At 41.5% G+C, this 17,923-nt stretch overlaps 2 protein-coding genes across 7 annotated transcripts in view; one reads left to right on the top strand and one right to left on the bottom strand.

Moving 5' to 3' along the window:
- Nucleotides 1-2,251: 2,251 nt before the first annotated feature.
- On the bottom strand, nt 2,252-17,887 carry map2k4b (mitogen-activated protein kinase kinase 4b). Of its 6 annotated transcripts, none has more exons than XM_053413406.1 (13): nt 17,731-17,887; nt 15,261-15,296; nt 13,928-13,960; nt 12,645-12,747; nt 11,336-11,510; nt 10,126-10,245; nt 9,850-9,969; nt 9,698-9,749; nt 9,324-9,451; nt 8,580-8,657; nt 8,341-8,489; nt 7,426-7,471; nt 2,252-6,669 (listed from the first exon to the last, which is right to left on the bottom strand). In XM_053413406.1, the coding sequence occupies exons 1-13, from the start codon at nt 17,840-17,842 to the stop codon at nt 6,556-6,558; spliced, it is 1,266 nt and encodes a 421-aa protein (XP_053269381.1). In that variant the 5' UTR covers nt 17,843-17,887; the 3' UTR covers nt 2,252-6,555. The 6 variants fall into 6 exon arrangements, with proteins under 6 accessions (XP_053269381.1, XP_053269383.1, XP_053269386.1 ...); XM_053413408.1 differs by lacking the exon at nt 17,731-17,887 and adding an exon at nt 17,004-17,064; XM_053413411.1 differs by lacking the exon at nt 17,731-17,887 and adding an exon at nt 15,903-15,955.
- Nucleotides 15,229-17,923, top strand: part of LOC128427306 (myosin heavy chain, fast skeletal muscle) — a 31,503-nt gene continuing 28,808 nt past the window's right edge. The window contains exon 1 of the mRNA XM_053414393.1: nt 15,229-15,478. The gene's annotated coding sequence lies outside the window, so the exon portion shown is untranslated. The remainder of the gene's footprint in view (nt 15,479-17,923) is intronic.

Below are 17,923 nucleotides of genomic sequence, written 5' to 3'. Positions count from 1 at the left end.
GCCTGTTGCGGTCGGTGGAGAGAGCGATCGATGACCAAGCGCACATCATCGATCGAGCATGCACTTCTCCACGTTGCATGCGTTTTGCGCTCTGCGGCAGTAGGTTTGCCAGTAGGTGGCGCCATCACTATTATTACGCACAGACATATAGATCTGTTCAAGTAGGCGCTCTGATGTAGCGTGAGAAATTTTGTGTCAATTGGACAATGTTTCCGCAACTTAATTTTCACACTGATCAATAGGTGGCGCTATGATCCTGAACTAATATTCATATATGGAGCTGTTCTATTCAGGATTGTGATCATAGGTCAGTAGTTTGGAGCCGGTTGGATAATGCAGAGTGGATTAACAAAGTACTTCCTGTTTCCTGGCGAATCAGTAGGTGGCGCTATGACACTGAGGAAATATTGACACATAGAGCTGTTCAGGCTTGGACTCTGACCATGTGACAGAAGTTTTGTAGTGATAGGACAATGCACAGTGGAGTTATGATAACATCGTGTCCTTTGGCGAAGGAAAATCCTGCGCCGCACATCAATGTTTACACGGTTTGAGGAAACGTCACAATTCTGACCATGATCTAATGACTTGACTGATCTGATTTGAGCTGTATATTGTAAATCAGCCAGGAGCAGTTCATCAAAGTATAAAACATGTCACTTCCTGTAGCCACCAGGGGGCGCTGTAATTTCAAGTCATAATTTCTGTGTAGATGTCATCAGGATGGCACCCTTGTCTTACATGTCTAGTTTGGACTCGATTGGACAATGTATGTCCGAGATACAGAACCTCGTGTTTTGATGGCGTTTAATCAAACTCAAGACGCCACGCCACGGTCACACGGTGTGACGAAAGGTCAATCTCTTAATCACTTTTTATCTCCATCTTGTTGTGATGGCACTGATCTTAATTTGAAGTTAATCTGATGAAAGCCCTGGGACAAGTGCATCAAGTAAAAATGTGGAATATGGAAAAAAAATGGCCACTTAATCCAAAATGGCGGCCTCCCTGTTTGGTCAAGCATACCTATCCAAGATATTTTTTTGTTTGTTATGAAACGACACATGTCCCGATAGATTTGTATAAATGTCGGCCATCGTAGTGCCGGGGTTGCCCTATAGGGGGCGCTGGTCAGTTTTTTTGCCACGCCCATTTCTTAAAACCATATGAATATCTTCAGGGGGGGGCTGTTGTTACACACATGTAGTTTGAGAGAGATAGAATCATGAACACTGAAGTTACAGCAATTTCGTGTTTCACGGCGAGTTGATGAACTTTAATGCCACGCCATTCATATGGCGTTTGACGAAAAGTCACGGTAATCTTATGTCTTCATTGTCAATGTCTTGGGACCCATTTGATACAGTTTGACATGGTTGAGGTCAGTGGATGAGGAGAAATTCATCCAAGTGTAAGACAAGCAAAAAACAAGACATTTCCTGTTGCCACCAGGGGGCGCTGCGGTTTTAAGTCATCATTTATGCATAGATGTCATCAGGCGGGGACTATTGTCTTACATGTCTAGTTTGGACTTGATTGGAACATGTATGTCCGAGATACAGATGCCCGTGTTTTGATGGCGTGTAACCAATTTTTAACGCCATGCCACGGTCACACGGTGTGATAAAAAAAAAATCCCTCAATCATTTTTTATCTCCATCTTGTTGTGATGACACTCATCTGAATTTGAAGTTGATCTGATGAAAGCCCTGGGACAAGTACGTAAAAGTAAAAATGTGGGATATTGCCAAAATGGCCACTAAAAGCAAAATGGCGGACTTCCTGTTGCGTTTTTCATAATGCTCCATGAGACTTTTTTTCATGACTGGTCACGATACACCTATATCCAGATTTTGATGAAAATCCGTTATGTGGAAACCTAGGGGCTGGTTCCAGGGGGCGCTGTAGAGCCATTTTGCCACGCCCAATTCCAATTACTCCAGAATACTAAAATATCCGCAGACCTTGAATTTCCTGCAAAGTTTCATAACTTTTTGAGCATGTCTAGACCCTGAAAAAGCCCCCCAAAGGGAAATAATAATAATAATAATAATAATAATAATAATAATAATAAAAATCCTTACAGATTCAATAGGGCCTCTCACCATTCGGTGCTCGGGCCCTAAAAACACATCTGACAGAAGCTTCCATGTTGCTTGGCCACTGATTTGCTTTACTATTGTAAAAAACAGTATTTGCCTGCATCTCTGTATACTACAGAAATAAAAGCAATAAAGTTATCACATCCAAATAATTTCCGCAGTTTTTTATTCATGTCACAAGAAGCACAAAATACAGTTTTTTTTTTCTTTTCCTTTTATTTGTAACCCTCGATAAAGATACAATATAATATCCATTGCCCCTTAATATCTTATAATCTGATATGAACGTTCTAGTTAATTGCAATTTATACAACGTGTACCCCGGAGATTCAGATTCATCAGTGGCAAGTTAGCATCCTGGAAACAGCCCATGAAAGAAATACAGATCTGGAGACAGTTTGCATTGAAACAGCTTTAACTGTTTGGTCAAAGGAGACTATGGGCTATTTTTATATAGGGGGTTTTCCTCTCTTTATTCAAGAGTGTGGTATTTCAGTTTGAGAGCAGGGCAAATTGATTTGAGGTTCAGATTTTGAAACGCTTTAACTCAACCTTGCGCTTGCACTCCTGCTTGGGTTCAAACTGTGCACTTGTCATCGGATATTTTGTTGCTTGCAGATTTCCTGCGCTCCAGCTTCAGCTCTTCTGCTCCTGTGATACGACTGCTCTTAGATTTCTCGATTCTTTGACTATTACTTTTGCATGTAAGATATTTTGTGCAACAATCCAAGTGTAGGTGCATTAGCTTTACTTCTTTAAGAGCCCTATGCAGGAGTGCATGAATCCAGTTTAAGTTACTGCCCGTGCAGGAAATCTAAGCACATGCAAGGGGCTATTTGAGTGTGAGCACAGGGTTTTGAGTGAAAGCATTACAAAATCTGAACCTGAAAACCTGTTTGTGAACAGAGACCATGCTCTTGAATAAAGATATTTTCCAACATGACTGACCACTGTAGAGACCTATACAGTAAACTTTAAAGGGAATCTTCACTGATTTTACACATAAAGCAACGTTTTATTTCTGTCTGTTAAAAAGGAAATAACCCTGAGGACTTCTACACTCCTTTGTATTCAGGTCGCACAAAGGAGTGTTATAGCAGATTGTCTCAGGCTCTGCCTAAAAATGTTTCACCTTTCCTTTTTATTCTCTCCGTGCAAGATTCACAACTTTATTTAAATACAATACTAATATCCCTGGAGTGTCCCTCTAGGTATGACCGTTCTTTTAATGTAGTGAAATTAAGCCTATAGCTGAGAGAAATACCGAAAATGCAATAAAAGCGTGATCAACCCCGATCAGGTTTGACGAGAAACTAGAAACGTGTTTTTCCACATTAAAGCAAAAGAGTAACAGTAACAATATTTCAACTGATCCTGAATTATGACACACAGTCAACCCTTGACTTAATTTACTGTACACTTTTGGCTTATTATCATATAGGCTATATTGTATGAGTCGATGGGATGAAGGAGTCAAGAGATTTGCACATTAATTTACATTACAAGTATTTGCGAGGTTAAAAGATAAGGCCGGTTGTAATGAAAGGTCTATCCATGGGATTTGTTCATAAGAAAATGTAAATAATTTATTACAAGTCTCTACAGCGTCCCAGTGTTGAAGGATAATCATCCATACAGGTGAGTGACCCTGTAGGTAGACATGGCTTTCTGAGAGGGAATAATGGAGGGTGGATCACGTTAGTCTGAAATTTGTAGCTTCCCTTTCACCTATAGCCCAGTTGGAACACCTAAGTATATAAGCACCAGAGAAAATACAGGTGAAGGTGTTTCTGGATTATGGAGATGCATCCCATGTATTAATCATGGTAAATCATCAGTGCAAACCAGAGAGACATGCCGGGTCACGGTGGAACATGCTGAGTCCACGGTGACCTTTAGGGTCAAAGAGCAGTAACTATCCAGGCAGCGGCCGTCCGCTCCTGGCCGTTGTGTGGTAGGTGGACATTTTGTCATTTAGCAGCATTTTCTCAACAGGAAACCTCTTCAACAACCTCTTGTAGTTACTGCTGTTTGACTTTTTGCGCGGCAGTGCGATGGATCTGTGATCAGTGTGGATGAGCAATTAAACTGTACAGTGCTATGACAGGCTACTGAGGAGCGTTAAGGCTCATTCTCAGACTGTAGCACACCACCGAGCGCTTTCTTTCCGCACCCAGCAGCCGAAGCACCTCACTGTCTGATCTGATCATCTGTGTGTTCAGGAAATGAGCCTTAACGGTCGAGCAGAACCTGCCAGGAACAGCGGATTAGATGCACTATATACATACACATTTACATTGAGGGGCATCGTGTCCTAAAGTAACTTTACGTCGGGACAAAGTAGCGTCGGCTTCACTCCAGTTTGTGTCTCTCATCTCTTGTTATAGTTATTGCAGTTGAGAAATTTTGATCTTTTTTTCAGCGAGATAAATTGCCGATGGAAGGTCATTTAACAACACTCCTCCTGGTTTTAAAGGTAATACATTACATTTTGGGCCACAGTACCAAGCTGCAACTCCATTCCTATTGCCACACTAACATGCTAGTTTCTTGTGCAGTATAAATCTATCAAAATATTTAAATAGGGTTCGAATTCCAGAAAAATAAATGATACAGCTCCTCCTTAGCAAAGAAACCAGATTTAGAAACCTCCGATGATGAATGTCTTCAGCTTTTTATTATTCATGGGTCATTTTTATTGGCAAAGCATTGAGGAAGGCCGCCTCTCATTTGTAGCTAGCACTGACTATTACTGTTACGTGTGACCGTTAAAATGACAAATACTTTCAACAAGGACTTTTACATTTCAAAGAGACCAACAGGGTGGTGACTTCTTCTAAAGAGATGATCTGTCCAGTCTCGGCACATCGCTTACAAAGAGCATCAGTTAAACCTTCATGCAGCCACATTAGCAGTAGAAATCTGTTTAAATATTCAGCAGGCTAGATCTGGGTGACTCCAGGCTACTCTACAACCTAGGGATGATAATCCTGGAAAAAGGCCACACATTGAAAACAATGCAACCGATACACCCCACCCCCTCCGATCAGCCTTTCTCGTCAAAGCAACGCCCCCGAGAAGCGTGAACGTGCACTGCCTGACAACTGCTGGAAGACGACTTTTCCGTGACTCACTCCCTAACTTCTGGTTATCGTCTCTGCTTCAGCGGTGTGTGTCTCTCCGTCTGAGGACTCTGGTCGTGTGCAGTTAAGCCACAGGCCGGTCAGTTAGTGTCCGACAGATACGCAAGGGAATAATGAATTGTGGAAGTTATCGGGACGTGATGAGTGTTTCAACAGATAAGATAAAAAGTGTTTAAGAAACAATCACCAACCCTACCTTTTATATACAGTGAATTAAAATTCCATATCCTCTGCTGCTGAGGATTTTCAGGTTTTAGTCATTGGTTGTGAACATTATTTGGCTGCCACTCAAGACTGTGGTACTCCTTTCTTTTCAGCCACCACAAGTTGCTAAAGTTGCTAGATTTTATAAGGGATTCAAATTCGCTGAGCAGATTTGAGATGATGCAACAAAACAGCACCTGACATCGTTTTTTGGAGTCACAACTTGGTTGGCGGGTTAAAATCACAAGTGTTGTTCAATGACCTACCGGGTTTGAGAAAGCCCACTGCGAAATGATCCGTCATAAAAGCAGATGCTTAGCTCCCTGATGCCAAAGTAATGATAACATATGAAAGGTACACGCTGGAGTAAGCAGTGGATGTGAGAGACAGCCTCTCCCAGATTGCATATTGAACAACAAAGAAAAGAAGTAAAGCCAAGCCACCGTTTATCCATGAGCTTTCAGAGACCAACAACTTTAGCACACTCACTCGTTGACCATGAGTTCAGGTGCCGACAACAAACTGCGTGAAAGGTGTGTGTGTATTGACGGGAGGTCGAATCAGCATACATCTGTACATGTCAACAACTCAAGAGGTGAACACACATATGCATACATACAGTCTTAAATGTACAATTAAACAGGCGGCTAATTTTGTTCATACGTCGTGAGTGTGACTCTTAAACATTTTATTTGGTAAATTCTGTATTTGTGTAAAAGTGTGTGTGTGTACATAAATATATGTATATATATATATTCATACATACTTACATATACACACACACCATTTATGTATACTCTACTCCTTTTTCATCACGTAAAGATTGGCTGCATTTTACTGAGACAATGTTACGTCTTCATTTTTTTTCTGGCTGAAAATGTTTGATGAAGCTTCAGCTTTCACTGATACTAAACGGGGTGATGGGAGGTGGAAGTGTTCGCATAACAATATTCATCTTATTGCACCGGGCAATTTGGACTTAGTTCCTGTTGCTCTTTGGAACGTGTGCATAAAAGAGGCAGAGCTCCTACGGAACTCTAGAGGGCAAAGAGGACAAGAGTCCCATCACAAAGCTTAGTGCCCCGCCCCGCCCCATCCTAACACAGTCAGTCCACGTACATAGGAGAGATGGGAGAGGTGGGGATCTGATCCAGGATGCGACACACGTAACCGGCGACGTCCACGAAACGCTCCTCGTACATCAGAATGAAGGTGTGTTTCTGAGAGGGAGGACACACAGAGTGTTAGACTGGTTCCTGTGAACAAACTCAGGGTAAAATGGGAATTGATCGATTCATTCCACCAAGCAGTCGTAGTTGATTTGTTAAATATCTTTTACAAAATCAAATGTTATCTTTTCAAAAGTTTAGCTACCTGACTCATCTTGTTCTCCAGAGGACTTATATACATAAATATTAAAAGATAACACTTTTGTAAACCATAGAGGAGGCTGAAAACAAAAACCCTGACACGAGAGTCGTTGTGGTAGATGTGCTGCAGAATCATTCACACATCTATATTGGAATTCACTCTGAGACTTGTTCACAGCCACCTCACAGATGTAATTCAATTAATTTTGAAATGAAAAGTAAATTAAATATATACAAAATATTAAACACATTTATTTTGTTAGACACAACATGTTCACCAGCTTGCGGTTGAGCAGGAGTGATCTGCTGAATGATCATTCTATGAGGCTGCATCACTATGAGCTACGAATTTCACAGTAAACAGTCAGATAGTCGAATGACTCCAAAAATATTTTTAGTTAGCGTAACTTTAAATGTTCAAAAGACAAATTTATTACCACTATTGACTATTTATCCACTAAATAATACATTAGTGTTAGTATATACATGTAAATAGATAAACATTGGCCTAGAAAGCATAATATAAAAAGCCCATAACCTGAGTTGTGTGTTTGATCTTAATTTGGGAAATGTGTGTTGAAACTAAAGAATACGGCTAGAACTCACCAGCAGCTCCTTGTACTTTGGCCTTTTTGATTCATCCTTTGTAAGGCTGGAAAGAAAGAGTACACACATTAGACATGGTCAGCACAGGGTGAAAGTATTCAGCAGGAGACCACACTGCTTCCATGACTTAAGTCAGAACCTTGCTCCTTGGGGTCTTAAGCTAAATATATTAAAATGTATCCATATAAGTGGTGAAATTGTGAATCTGTAAAATACATTTCCTATGCAAAAAGTAATTATATCACCGAACATAACAATAAAAAATCTTAACCAAAGGCCATCGGACGGGCACTCAGAGAGAACATACCTCTGCAAAGGCTAATGTCCTCTATCATCATGTCAATGCAGTGTTTCCCAGTAAGGAGACTGTGGCAGCCCAAATCTTCTAATTTGTCCAGCCACAGCATCATAATGACAAACTTTTTGCCGCATGCTAGCTCACAGCATTGTGTGTTACAGGTTACGCCCATTAAGTTGTTACCGTCCACACAGACAGTCACATCTCATAGAGTCAGCTGCAGAGGTGTGTGTACCCACTAGTGACATGCAATGCAGTTCTCTCTTAAGAGAACTTGTCTGTCACACTTTAGTCTGTGTACCTGTTAGCCAGAATCTGTTTATGTTTGAGAGTGACCTTCATGTATGTGCACTCCTGCCAGTCCATTGATTTAATTAATTCTGAGGAAAATGCTACAAAGAAAGTGAAACAAATAATCCTGGATCTGCCCATTTATTCAGATGAGCTCCAAAATTGAACAGATTTTTCTTTAGATCATGTCCCACCCCTCTATAACTTTAATAGAAATTGGTTAAGTAGTTTTTGTGTAATCCCCAGTTAATAACATAACCTTGTACACACACACACACACACAAATTCTACTTGTTTAAATGTGTGACTGAGTTTAATGAGCTTACCATAGGTTAACGAAGTTGGCGAACTTGGGGGAGAACATTCTCTCATCGGAGTTGCTGAGTTGAGGAGGTTCTCCTTTCACCACTTGTGTCAGCTGGTCAAATACACTATTCCACTTGGGATAGGGAAACCGTCCAGTGGCCAACTCGTACTGAGAACAAACACAAACCAGGCACTTTAAACACACTGACAGACTTAAACAGATTTAGGTAACATTTCATGATAAAACTACTTGTCTTACCAGGGTGATTCCCAAGCTCCACACATCAGACCGGACATCGTAGCCTTGTCTGGAAGCACTGGGATCTATCCTCTCAGGCTGAAAACACAAACAAGAGCGAGACTCAGATACTTTGATACTGCACTGACCCCTACTGGACAGATTTTCATTTGCAACTTCCAAAGATCCAAATAATTGGTATATTAACTTGAAGCTAGTCCTAGTCCATAACTGTCAGATAGTAACTATAAATGTGAAAGATAAAATCAAAAAATGTATGTGTTTTAACACATTTGTGTCAGGAGCCTGTCCCTTTTGCACATTAGTTTGACCACAGGTCATTTAAACTTAAAAACACTTTCATGTTTTTCATGTAGCAATGACATGTGATGAAACAAGAAACTTGACAGATGTAATCAACAGATTATTTTTAACACAGACCAACTTGCTACTGGTACGTCCAGAGTTCCCACAATGGACCCAATGTAAAATTGAGGTCCAGTGTGTCTGTCATGTTGAAATACACGTGCTACTGTTTTGTGCTTCAGGGAAATTGCTGGTGGAAGATTGATCTGGTTTCTACTTCTGCAGCATTTTATGTCAAGTGCAAAAAAACATTTCTATGTTGTACAAATGGGTAAAATATGAGGTGAAAGACTGATAACAAGAAAAGAGAAACACAACAAATGCAGATGAACCTGAGCTCAGGAGCCTTCACACCTTAGTGGCTAAGGACTCAACCTATCATTACTGCTGATGACTTACCGCCATGTACGGCCTGCAGCCTGCATCTCTGGTCTTGGCTATGGAGTCGACCAGCTGACCACTGATGCCAAAATCACACAGCTTGATGTTTCCCCTTCGGTCCATAAGAATGTTGGAAGGTTTGATGTCTACAATGACACAAGATAGAAAGTTATACTGTGTGAAATAATAGGCAATTGTCTGATTTCAATATTTTGTGCTGACATTTAGTGCTTTATGAGTCTGTATCACAACATGATGTTCTTTTAAAGCATTTTAATAAAAAAAATGTGAATCCTTTTCACACCCAAACTAACATTAAAGGGTTAACAGACCTATATATACACATAGTAATACATATATATATATATATATATAGAAACTTAAAAACTTACCTCTGTGAATTATTTTCAAGTTTTCTTTTAAGTGGTTCAGTGCTTTAACGGTCTGTTGAAGACAAAATCAAAAGACTTGGTCATTTCTTTTCATGATCATAAAATGGTGTGAAGTTTAAATCTGTCAGGAAAAAGAAAAATCATCTACTAACCGCTAATGTTATTTTGCCTAATATTTCCTCTGGAATGATGTCATCTAAATTACAATATACATATTTGTAGAATTTGTCTAGTGAGGTAGCCATGAGTTCCATACAAATCCAACAGTCTCCCTGAAACAAAGAGCAAAAAGTTAGTGTTAGTGGAAGTTAGTTAGGTCAAAGGGACCGACCTCTGACCCTTATTGACGACTGACTGAGAATCATTGAGATATTATGTAATGTCAATGCAGGCAGTTTAGGAGTTCAGGCAGGAGGCGTTTGTCTGACCTCTCTGAATAGAGCTCCGTAGAACTGAACGATGTAGGGACAGTCACTGCTCCTCATCACCACGTCCAGATCCATCAGCAGCTGCTTCTGCTCCTTCTCATCCACAGTGGAGCGAATCCTCTGAGGGACGAGCGACACAAACACACATTTTCATTGGTCACACTTTTTGCAGCGTCCACAACACAACCATTCAGCTTTCCATTGATGGACTCCCACAATCTGATTTTCTTTGCTATGGATAATTAAAAGTTTTAACTAATGATTGTATCCATAACTGATTCATTTGTAGATGTGTGTACTGTAAGATGTACTGATATCTTTGTGAGGACCATTTTGACCGGTCCTCACTTTCTGACCCATTCTAAATGGGCTGTTTGAGGATTAAGACTTATTGAGTGATGACAGGGAGGAGGGGGTTACCCCTTGGGATAGGTTTTGGAATTACATAAAGGTAAATAATGATCCCCACTAGGACTCTGGTTTTATTGTTTTGCTGTGTTTCTCCCAAGTGGGATCCTGTAATACTGTATACCTCAGCAACATGTCTATATGATGTATGCTATATCATGTATGGTGGTGTGTGCAGGTATTCAATGAAGGTATGAGCGGATATCATTATGTACTCACTTTGTTTTGTAATAGCTGCCTATTTTTGAGACAAATATGTGCGAAATCTGTGATTAGAGTCAATTCTCAACCATATACTACTTGTTCCTGTATAAAGAAACATGTTTAATTTGCCATGTACCATGCCTAAGACAAGTTTAATAAAAACTTTAGTTAAAAAAAAAAAAAAAGACTTGGTTAGGTTAGATTTAGTTGTGGTAGTAAAGGTGAGGTTAAGGGTCTATGAAATGCATTATGCCAATCAGTGTGCACACATAGAAGTACATGAAGGTGTGTGCGTGTTCCCTCTTCAGTGAATGTGATCATCAGGCTGAAGTCATTCGGATGATGTGGAACTTTTAGGAATTTTGGTCCTATATGGAAACCCTCAAAGATTAATTTGATTCTACAGACATTTAAAATGATAAAGATTGAACACATTCCTCATACTCTTTTTCCATCAACACAAACATTGCAGAAATTGTATAGCTTGGACGAATGAAATTCTGCTCAGTTGTCTTTTATATTCTGTATTATGACCTGATTAATTGTAGATTAAGTTAGCTGTACCTTAGATTAGTGTAAGAACCAATCAGCTGCTCACCTTGACAGCCATGATCTGGCCTGTGGGTTTGTGGACCATGTTGTTGACGGAGCCATACGCTCCGCGACCGATCTCCCCGAGGTCTCTCAGATCCTCCGCTGTGAAGTCACAGTGCTGCCCGGGGGAAATCTTCAGCTTCCCCGACGATTCGATGCTGTGTGTCCGCATGCGCTCTCTGGAGGGAGAGAGAGAGAGGAGGAAGAGGAGGAAGCCACGGGAAGTGGAAAGAGGAAGGAGTGAGAAAAGACAGTGTCAAGCCAGGAGAAGAACGTGCATTATACAGTAATGTGGATATGATGAATATTTCAGCAGTAATCCATGAGTTTCTGACAATCTGAAACATTTGAGGGTTCCATGAAGTGGCTTTAAATCAGAGCTCTTTTCTTTTCATTGGGTGGGAGTGATATCTGGTAGGGAAAATAAGTTTTTACACCAATGGGCTAATGACGTAATATACAGATCTTTATGAGACTTCCTCTTGATACTTATTATCTCCATCTACAGCTTCACAAGTGGCACCTGCTTTATGACAGTGCCACCTAGTGGCTGAGAGTAGCAGAGATTTAAATGAAGGAACACAGCAAGATGCTGAGAACTTAATCCATTGATTCTGCTTCAAGAAAAGTCTTGTCCAGGTAATATGAAGTTATATAGTAACTAAAGGGGCAACCACCCTAATTCACAATGTTAAAGAAAGTGAAAAATAATTCCAGAATCAGCACCAAAGTTGAATGAGTTATTTCCTGACCGATACAGCATCATTCCAACAAGTTTCAAGGTCATCTGTTATTTTAGTAATCTTGCCTATAAACAAATAAACAAGGGGTGAAAACATATACTAACATTTCCTGTCTGAGTTTTCATACATTCTACCTATTAAGATCAAAATTAACATATTTGCAGTCAAGGAGGTTATGTTTTCATCCCTGTCCGTCGATTTGTTTGTTGGTTTATTGGTTTGTCAGCAGAATTACGCAAAAACTACTGGACTGAACTTGGTGGAAGGATGGGAGAGGGGCCGAGGAAGAACCCATTCGATTTTGATCGAGGGAATTTCCCTCCTCTTTCTTGAACATTTCAGAATGACATTTTCACTGATTTCCCAGATCATAACACAGGAATCGTGATGAAAATGAAGAAGGCAAAAAGATTCCTGCATCCCCTCCTTTAACTTTCTAAATCAGTTGAGGAGTTTTTGCGTAATCTTGGTAACTAATGAGCAACCAATGTGAGGAAAACACGAACAGCTTGGGATACAGGGCATGTGAAATAACAAAAACAAACTGACATCCGAGTCATCTGTACTCACATGTGAGGGTTTTGGAAAGACGGGGGCGTTGGGTGGAGCGGGAGTCTGGAAGCTGGTTTCACTGGCGGGTTGGCGAAGTTCAGCTTCAGCGCTTTACGTTTACCTGGCGGGACCGAGAGAGAGAGAGACAGATCGAGATCGCTGCTACATGCACGCTACACTGTGGGTTCAACCAGATGATGCAAGCAGGGGACACACACAGTGGAGTCTCGTCCAGTAAAATCAGACTATACACACTTGAGATAAGCCTTTGCTGAAAATGGGCAAAAAGCAACATTAAGGAATTTATGCCAGAGAATTTCCCAGCACATTATTGGGCTTTGTGCAGTTAAATCCTCCTGATAGGTCAACAGAGGATAACTGTTGTGGTGTCAATGTGGTTTAAAGGTTCAGTGTGTTTAGTGCTGTTCTCGTACAGTGACTGACCTCTGGGTTATCTCAAGCTCTTCTCAGTGTCAGAGGAAGCACAAAATGCATCTTGATCAAAAGCAAAGTGCCCACATGTAACAAGGGTTTCCAATACCAACACTGCATCAGTTCTTTTAGCTGTATATGGTATAAATAATATATGCATTCTAATTATTTGTATTGCCAAAAGAAGCTATACTGCAGGTTATTGATATTGGGAACCCCGGTCAAAAACATTTCCAATGCCAAATGTGCATTTTAAACCTGAACAATTCCCTTGAGAAATCAAAGTGACCCAACACTTTAAACAGCACTTTAGTATTGATTCAAATTCAATTAAATTCACATTATGGCAGACCTTAGTGCGTTCACAGTGTGTCACCTGTGAGTCGGTTTAATACGACGACTCTCCAGAATAAAACTGCTAACTTGTACGAGCTTCTTTGCAAAGTGCTGCGTTCAAGTGTTGAGTTCCCTTTGCCGTGCCCTGCTCAACCAGCTCTCGAGTGCAAACAGATCCCTTTAACCTTTAAGCCCCGGTGCACAATGAATCTTACTCGGCTGTTTAACTGAATTCGTGACAGTTCATAGCCATGGAACAGTGGACAGACTCCCCAGCTACCAGAACACCACACAGGCTGCTTCAATAGTCTACTGTGGTTTCTTCTTCGCCTGCTTGTCCGATTACGTGCGTGCGTGATGAAGATTGTGGAGGTAGAAGGGTATTTGACCAGCAGCGTAGCCGCTCATCAGGCCAGGACAGAAACACGACTCGGCTGAGAGGCAGTGAGGGAATAGAAACCACTTTAGACTACTGAAGTGTACCCACATATAGTAAGAGGTCGGTGTGCTTTGTGTGCGAGTCTATTGCTTACTTTGGGAAACTCCAGACAGGCTTATCTGAAACCCTGAAGTAAAGAAAACACATTTTACTACGTTTCCTTAGGGCCTGTTTCTATGTGCTATAGTAGTGGGTCATTCTTAGCAAGTGCCATCCCATCACGACACAGGGAAGGTTACTGGGAATGTGCCTTAGCTGGTGGAAGAAGCACCATTATATTTAGAATGGTGGGTCTGGGTCAGTGCACTGCCAGGCAACTGTGTGTGTGTTTTTATGGGTGGGTGTGTGAAACCTGATTTTCCAATTGTATTCACATCAGAATGAAATTCAGTTTTAACAGGTTTAGTCAATTCTAGCCCGACGGCAGAATGTATTAAAATGATTTTTTCCTTCTGTCATTACTGGGACCCCCCCACCCTCCCTCCCCCTGCAGATGTCACTTCAGTACAGTAACCAGAAAAAAACGAGTGTGATCAGGATTGTGATTCTGTGATCAAGAAGAAATCGCTTGTGGTGTGCCACCCTTGTGGTAGTGGTTTAAGCCATTTTTCGGAGAGGTTATGTCACTGTTCTACTGTAAAGAACCACATTCCCCTGGCAGACAACAGCTGTGGCTCAATTCAGGGGCTGTATCCTTCAGAGGATGCGGTCTACCCAGACCACAAGGACCACGAAGGCAGAACGGAAATGAGAGGATCTGGTCCACTGATTTCTGTGATCAGTGTCACCAACCAAAATTCATATGAATGCAACCTCAAATCGGAAACACTTGGAAAGTTGGCGAACATTTGGCAGCCCGGTTTCCGTTACTGATTAAGAGAATTTTAACACATTTACCTCCGTGACTATGGGGAGCAAGAATCATAAGCTGCTTTCAGACATGCACTGATCTCCAGAGATGCTCCGGACAGGAATTCTCTTATAGGATTCACCAATTCAAAAAGAATACCCAATTCTCACGTCACGTCTGAAAACCGCTATAATCTGTGCTCAGGTTCCCTTTTTTGCTGTGGACCAGTGGACCAGCGGTGGACCATCACTATGGATGTACAGATGGAAGCATAACAAGAGTAGCACATCACATGGGGTCTTTCAACCTTGTCTACATCCGCTCCTTCTAACATGGAGACTACATGGGAAACATGCACGGGATGAGAGGATTTAAAAAAAAAAGAAAAAGGGCAGGCTTTGTTTTGTTTGTTTGTTGTTTTAAACAAAGAACAACACTAACACCAGAAAAGAAACAAGAACTAAATAGAGATCAACAGAAGAGGGTGGGTAGGGAACATTTGAAGGGGGGGTTGCTTTGCCAACAGGTGGCAAACACAGTTTTAAACAAAAGACCTAGTAGTGTAGAGAGTGAATACCTGTTTCATTCTGACATCTCCAGCAGGTGTTGGGTTCTGTGGGGATTAGATAGAGACATTTTACACTACACATCTGGCAAACACACATCTGGACACAACAACTGCTCTGCTGCTAATGAGCTAAAAACAATATCAATGGAGATAGGGTCCATTAGCCGGCAGCTAACGTCAACACATCCATTATCGGACCCGAGCCTGCCTGACACGTTGTTTTAAAGGTAAATAAACACCGAGTCTAACCCGCTGTGGCGACAGTACGTGGTATATACAGTCTATGGGTTAAACAAGGGCGATTAATCAGTGCAAATTGCTAATGCCAATTTATCCTGTCCCCAACTAGCTAAAGCTAAATTCCATAGCTGCTTCTGGAAGATTCTTCTGCTTTACGAGGTTTGAGAGGGATTTCACTGTGGGTGTTTATCCCAAACTGTCATGACTGGAAATGTGAAAACATTAAAAAAAATGAAACGTTTATTTCGTTTGTCCGTGGTCTTCCACGTTGTCTTCCGTCTGATAATGGATTTAGAGTGTGTACTCGGAAAGGCTGTAGGTTGCATCACACGACATTCTGTCTTAGCTTAGCTTGAAATACAGACATGTTGTTTCCGTATAGAAGAGCAGAGGTAAACAGACTGTTTATACTTTCACACTGAGACACGGGTCAGAAGTAACGTTAACCACAGAGTAAACAATGTCAGGCCACCGAGGGTAAAGCATCACCATCTACACACTTGGATCAATATGTCTGAACTGAGCTGCGTGTGTGTGTGTGTGTACCCTGCTATAGACAGCGGTGTATGCAGTGGCCTGGCTGAGGAGGGACACACACACTTTGAAGAGTAGGCCCTGGTGGTACGTGTAGCAGCCTGGTGTAATAATGTCGCTGAATAACACGACTTTTCGTTACTTTAAATGTTTCCTGTCGAAGCTTTGTGTTTTGGTGTGTGACTGAAACGTGGCAGACTGAGATCTCAGTAGCTCTTCAGGCCTTCTGGATCAGCAGCTACACGGTAGCTACACACCACTGCTAACCTGCTGGGAGTTTCAGGGAGCTACTTCAAGCTAGGCGAGTTTCGGCCTTCAAAATAAAAGCGCAACTTCATAAACGTTTTACTACACATCCGTGACCACACTGTGATCCAAATTTAAGGTTATGAGTTGTTTAGTACTTGACTATGATAAAAGGATGGCATTGGAATGCATATTTCAATATTTTAAATATATGTGTACGTATGTGGGCCAGTTCTTGGCTTCTTGGCCCCGTACACACTTTGTATTAACGTGTGGTTTTAGATGCAATCACAAGTGGAAAGCTGGATTAGCATTAAAAAGTGGCCCCATACGTGTCTGGTGATCGGATCTCACCTCCCAGCTCTATACAAACAAACATGTGTGTCATTTCTATTCATGACGAGCAAGTTATGTTGTTTTTACAACAGTACATGAGTGTGTCGGTTGTCACTGTGTGTATGTGTGTGTGTGTGGAAACATGTTGCCCAGACCCACTTTGAATGTGGTCTGGCCTGATCGTATTGATATTATATCGGAGTGCGTTCACATCTGTATTTAGAGTGATACGATTGTGATTGGATCACAAAAACATGTTAATAACAGGTTTGTACGGCCCGAACAAAATCGTTGTGAGCCTCGATGGGCGCACGTGATGAATGGTGAACGTGGCCCAAATAGCACAAAACAAACGTGGGCCACTTTTGGTTGACATGCAGTATTGGGATGGCTTACTTGTGGCCCAGATCTGGCAAACAGGAGCAGACCGCCCAAGTGCCATCAATCCATGAGGTGTGTGGGCTGGACGTGGGATGTGGGCCAAATCTGGACCGAAACATTTAGCTATCAACAGGACATTGTGTAATTCTGAATAAATTCAGAAAACAAAATAAAAGAGCAACTTAAAAAATGGGTAACTACACTAAAGTGTTAAGAATTATTTCATGCAAATTGAAATATATGGGTGAACATATATCAATATATAATTCTATTGTATGTGTCATTTTAATAGTAAAATGAGTGACGCTGGTGCCTAGAATTCTTGTTGTATCAGCCTATCCGGTTTCTGCCAATGTAACGCAATAGATGAATCAAAGTGATATCCTATAAGTTACCGGTTTTGTGGTTTTAACACATCCTTCTTCTTCTACTTCCAATCAAATAAATTAGATGAGCAGCTACACTCACAACACTGACCCAGACCAGTCCAAAGTCTGCAATTTGCATTCATATTAGTAGATCAGTAAACTTATAATAAAGCTTTTTAACGATTAACAAAAAAAATTGCCTGGTAAACATGGACTACGATCCTGATCTTATCTTGAAAGTTTTGACCGGAAACACTTGTTTATCGCGTCTGTGTTCACGCTGGCTGTTTGTGCCTGCGAAGCTAGAAGCTACATGTCCTCACTAGCTGCGGGCTCTCCGGTGGAGACTCGGGTCGCAGGCTGTGATCGCCCACCTTGCATGCCGCCGCCCTGCGTGTTCTGGTGGAGCTGGTGCGACGTGGATCCCACCACGCGGCCGCTGTTGCCGGAGCCCGTGGAGTTGCTGTCGGGACTGGGAGTCGCCATTGTTGTGTTGGAGTCCGGCAGCAGCTCAGGCTGCAATGCAGAGAGTGAAACTTGGCCCCCCCTCCCTCTGCTCCGCACGGG

The sequence above is a fragment of the Pleuronectes platessa genome, chromosome 21 (assembly GCF_947347685.1).
Source record: "Pleuronectes platessa chromosome 21, fPlePla1.1, whole genome shotgun sequence".
Classification (NCBI taxonomy): Eukaryota; Metazoa; Chordata; class Actinopteri; order Pleuronectiformes; family Pleuronectidae; genus Pleuronectes; species Pleuronectes platessa.
The sequence above is the reverse complement of the archived record's forward strand: the minus strand, read 5'-3'. Positions and strand labels throughout refer to the sequence as shown.